At 46.9% G+C, this 5082-nt stretch overlaps 1 protein-coding gene across 2 annotated transcripts; it reads left to right on the top strand.

Annotated features, from left to right (window-relative positions):
• The first annotated feature begins 204 nt into the window (after positions 1 to 204).
• Positions 205 to 4055, top strand: LOC104251997 (keratin, type I cytoskeletal 14). Of its 2 annotated transcripts, none has more exons than XM_059830260.1 (8): positions 205 to 699; positions 1517 to 1599; positions 1770 to 1926; positions 2090 to 2251; positions 2615 to 2740; positions 2836 to 3062; positions 3621 to 3712; positions 4036 to 4055. In XM_059830260.1, the coding sequence occupies exons 1-8, from the start codon at positions 205 to 207 to the stop codon at positions 4053 to 4055; spliced, it is 1362 nt and encodes a 453-aa protein (XP_059686243.1). The 2 variants fall into 2 exon arrangements, with proteins under 2 accessions (XP_059686243.1, XP_059686244.1); XM_059830261.1 differs by having other exon boundaries at positions 3621 to 3650; positions 4034 to 4055.
• The last annotated feature ends 1027 nt before the right edge of the window (positions 4056 to 5082 follow it).

Below are 5082 nucleotides of genomic sequence, written 5' to 3' on the forward strand. Positions count from 1 at the left end.
AAAGAAATTCCCCTTAGCACATCACTTTCGGCATGAGCGCTAAGGCTGGCAAACTTCATGGGAAGCTGGACTGCCTTACAGGTGACACCCACCCAACAAGGTATAAATAGCCACCAGTGAGGGCAGAAGGCTGCAGTTTGATTTTCTGTATCAAGCTGTGCGGCGGGCTTTGCATTTGGGGCTGGATATCTGATTGCTTCCACCATGAGCTGCAGCATCAAGAGAACATCCAGTACCTCCTACAGGAGCGGTGGAGGTGGAGGCGCCTGTGGTGGCGGTAGTGGCAGGAGTTCCTCCGTCTCCTGCAGGCGATATGCCTCCTCTGTGATAGGCGGTGGGAGCTATGGCGGGGGAGCGTGCAGCATTGGCTACGGAGGGGGCATGAGCGCTGGCAGCCTGGCTGGTGGCTTTGGTGGAGGCCTGGGAGGAGGCTTTGGTGGTGGCCTGGGAGGAGGCTTTGGTGGTGGTTTTGCGGGAGGCTTTGGTGCTGGGGGGGACATCCTTCTGAGCGGCAATGAGAAGGTCACCATGCAGAACCTCAATGACCGCCTGGCTACTTACCTGGACAAAGTACGAAGGCTGGAGGAAGAAAATGCTCAGCTCGAGCACCACATCCGGGAGTGGTACAGGAAACAAGCTCCCTCTGCTTCCAAGGACTACAGCTCCTACTACCAGACCATCGAACAGCTCCAAAATCAGGTAGGATAGCCCCGACCAACATGGCTCCATCTCCCGCACGCTATTCTGCTTTGTAAGGGCTCCCTCCTTCCCTCTAGCACTGGCTCTGAAGGGGTGGGAGGGGGCTACTGGACGGCCTTGCTGGTGGTACCGCAGGCAGAAACCTGCTGAGCTGCACCTCCCATCTCCTGGGTAAGCAAACCCCCACGCCACCCCACAAGCGAAAGGGGTGTGCTCTGGGGGCACAGCCCGAGGCATCAAGGAGTGCTCCACCTGGCCCAAACATGCTGGTGCACGTAACTGAAGTCCCACGTTGTGCAGGTGGCTCCAAACCAGGCCTGTGTGGTTTCCAGTCCTTCCCTCTGCTCCCATCCAGTTCAGCTGGATGGAGCACAAAGCCAAAGCACCTGGACCGCAAGAGCTGAACTCCCTTTGTCTCTGCACACTCCTACATATACCAGCTGGAAGGACCAAGGCCTTCTCTTACAATCAGCTTTTTTAATAATGAGACAAATTACAGCATCAGGGACAAAGACTACACTTCCTTAAACACCCAGAGTGGAGACACCCATAGGTGTTGGTGATCTCACATCATAAATGTTCTTCTATTCTTTCCTCCATCAAAATATTCTCTCATCAGAATGTTTGGGGAAGCCAAAATCTTGCACACACCAGTTCTTGTGGCATGGCATTTCAACAACTTTCTGTGGCCCTGCATGACTGCAGGAAACAGTTCCATGACCCACAACAGAGCCCCACCAAAGCTTTGGGGCTTCTTTCTTCTTGTTCTGGATGCCTAGAACACAGAAAGACTCCTATCCAACTTCCCCTTTTGCAGATCATTTCTGCCACTGTGGACAATAACAAACTGCTTCTGGACATTGATAACAGCAAGATGACTGCTGATGACTTCCGAATGAAGTGAGTACCTCTCTGTGAACACTGCACCTTTCATACCACGAATTTAATGAGGTTCATGAATTTTATGAGGTTCATGAATGCAGGTGATGATACCCTGTCCCAAGTGGTATGACCAAGACTACACATTGTAATGAAATGAATGTGTAATGCTTCTCTTTTCTTTGGTACAGGTATGAGAACGAACTGGTCATCCGTCAGACTGTGGAAGCTGACATTAATGGCTTGAGAAATCTCCTGGATGATCTCACTTGCACTCGGTCTTCACTAGAATCCGAGCTAGAGTCCCTGAAGGATGAGCTGATTGCTCTTAAGAGAAACCATGAGGAGGTACGATCCAATGCTAAATAGCATGGACAAGACATAGTCCTTGTATTCTTCAGCATTCACAACCTTACATGTCATTCCTGTGTACCTTGATACTGCTGTGCCCACTGTCCCCAGCACAAGAAATGACCTGTGCTCTTTGTTTCTCTCTTCGGACTCTCTGCAGGAAACGAGACAGCTGCAGTCTCAAACTGGTGGCGACGTGAGCGTGGAGGTCAATGCTGCCCCTGGCGAAGACTTGACAAAGATACTGAACGACCTGAGAAATGAATATGAGCAGATCATTGAGAAGAACCGCAGGGAGGTTGAGCAGTGGTATGAAGTCAAGGTACGTAGCAATGCACAAGGTGGAGTCTCCTCCTGTGGGAAAACCCAGACACCCTGGTACTGGGCATGCAATGCCTTTGGCTAAAAGGAGGAAGCTGCTCACCTGCACCTCCCTTGCACATCTAGGGAATGGGAAGGAAAGAGCTGCTGGGGAAAGACTGTGGTGGCAGAGGGCCGGCAGGCCAGGTCTGGTGTGCATTGGTGGGTGGAATGTTGGGATCTACGGATCAATGACTAGGCTGTCCTCGATGAGGACAGGATGAAAGGGAGAGGCTCCCTGGCTATCTTAGTTCCCAGTCAGCAAATCTGCTCCCTGAGGGGATTTTCTCACTCAGAAAGCGTGTTTGGGGTTTGACTCCTGCAGATTGAAGAAGTCAATCGGCAGGTCACTTCCAGCAGCCAGGACATCCAGACAAGCAGCCACCAGCTCACTGAATTGAGACGTGAAATGCAGAACCTGGAGATCGAACTGCAGGCGCAGCTCAGCACGGTACGTGGGGCAGGATGGCCAAGCGCCCTTCCCTCCTCGGAATGGGCAGGGAGGGGGAGAGCTCTGGTCCTGAACACCTGCATTTGCACTTCCAGAAAAACTCTCTGGAAAACTCCTTGGCAGAAACCGAATCTCGCTACAGCTGCCTGCTGCAACAAATCCAAGGGCAGATTAACTCTGTAGAGGAGGAGCTGGCCAGCATCCGCTGTGAGATGGAGAGTCAGAACCAGGAGTACAAGATGCTCCTGGGTATCAAGACCCGCCTGGAACAGGAGATTGCTCAGTACCGGGCACTGCTGCAGGAGGGACAGCAAGACATTGCGTATGTATTCTGTTTGCAAAGAAGGGCATAAATTCTATCACAGTCTTTTCTCTCTTGGGACTTACAGAAGACAGAGTAGAATGTTTTACCAGTCTGTAGTTGAAATCTAAACACAACAGATTTTTTCAAAGCATCTCCATTGAAATGCATATATCATAAACTTAATAACCACATCAAACACAGAGGGAAACACAGAGCATACAGTTACTACATATTTTCAGTTACTCAGTTCCTCTTGGCCTGTTTGTGCAGAGTGAATTCATGAGAGGAATCACCATACAAAACCAAACTGTAATATGCTGCCTTCTGTCAGCAGATGAGCAAGCACAGCTGGACTGTGACAGTAGGAGAATTATACTTCTACAGTCTTTTGTTACTTCTGCTTCTACAACTTTCTAGGAAAATAAAGCTGAAGGGAATGAAATAAAAAAATATAAAGGAATATTTGCAAGGTCCAGGAGAAGCCGAGCTGTTACATCCGCTCCACATTATGTCACAGTATGTCTCTTTATGAATGTATTTATCATTCCCTTCATTAAAACTCCTTTCCTTGCACAGAACGTCTCAAGGAGCTCTCCAAGGAGGGGGAATATCCTCCCACTCTTATTCTTCTACTTCCTACTCTCATGGTCAATCTGGTGACAAGACAGGTAAGAAACATCTTCCAAACAGGATCCTAATTTATCCTGTCCCCATGGCTTCCATATTTTGTGTTTCATCTCTTTTCCTGTTAATACTATCCCTTGTGTTATGACTTCCACATTTGCAATTACAACAGGGATTAAACCATTCATGATCAAATCTCTTAATTTAAAGGTGTCTTAGCTTCAGTTACAGAAACAGGCTAAGCTCCTTTCCCACACTTTTGCTAACACAGATGGACATTTAAATAATGGATACATCTGAAATGTCAGTACTGCAAGAGACTCTTGGTGTCCCCATCAGAGTAATGATTTCTTCTTTCATTCCACAGGGCAGTCAAGAGTGTGTTAAGATACCACCGATGCGTTGGTCTTCCCTCATCTACCTACTGCCATCTGAGCAGTCCTGCCTACAACATGATAATACACATAGCACATGCACTGTGCACCTACTCAACGCAGATTGCTCTACAAATGCTATCCATGAAGTCGAGATGAATAATTTCTAGCACTCTCCTAAAATTACCTACTTTTTCCTTTTTATACTGTTCTTCATATGCAATCACTGTATCTACATACACTTATCCACAGTGCAACTGGTGATCTACTTTCTGCTGATAACAAAGTCTCTAATAAAACTTGACTTTTCTGCAATGCAAAGAAAACTGTGTCTAACAATCTATTTGGTATATTAATATTGTATTTAAATTCAGGTGGGACAAATGAGATATGCCTTCACAGAGAAATTAAGGTTGCCTGTATTATGCAATATGGCCCCCCCAAAAATTGTGTATCCTAACTTAATCAGATGATGTCTGTATAAAATACTGGAGATTAACAAATACATTCACATTAAACTCAAGAGTGACACCTATAGGGGAGAAAAAAGGATGGGTGAAACCCTTTATCATAGCGTACATTGCAAGGGATGTGCAAGTAGTTGATTTGCCAGTTCAGCAGCTGAACTGAAACAATCAGGATTAATTAACCCCAAAATTTCATGAAAATTTTGTCAAATCAAAAACATTTTCCTTTGGGTCACTGAATGAGAAATCAATCATATTCAGGCAGCCCTCTCTCCCAACTTCTAGATGAGGGCTCTATCGAACCTTGTTCAATAAAAGTAAAGGATTAGATCAGGAACTGCGTGATGAGTATGCAAAGAAGTTCTTATAACACAAAGGTTAATTGTTAGGATTATTCCTCCTGACATGTTGGAAGATCTGGGCTCAGGTCTCTTATCTGATGGTTCCAAATAAAGGAAGTGTGTTCTCTTATTTCATAAGACAGTATTCCTAGCTCCATGGCTGTACAGTGTTATGCATGGATGGATGGGTGGGTGGGTGGCTGGAGGATGGTGGGGTGGAGGCAAGGTTCAA

Source organism: Gavia stellata, chromosome 28 (genome assembly GCF_030936135.1).
Source record: "Gavia stellata isolate bGavSte3 chromosome 28, bGavSte3.hap2, whole genome shotgun sequence".
Lineage (NCBI taxonomy): Eukaryota > Metazoa > Chordata > Aves > Gaviiformes > Gaviidae > Gavia > Gavia stellata.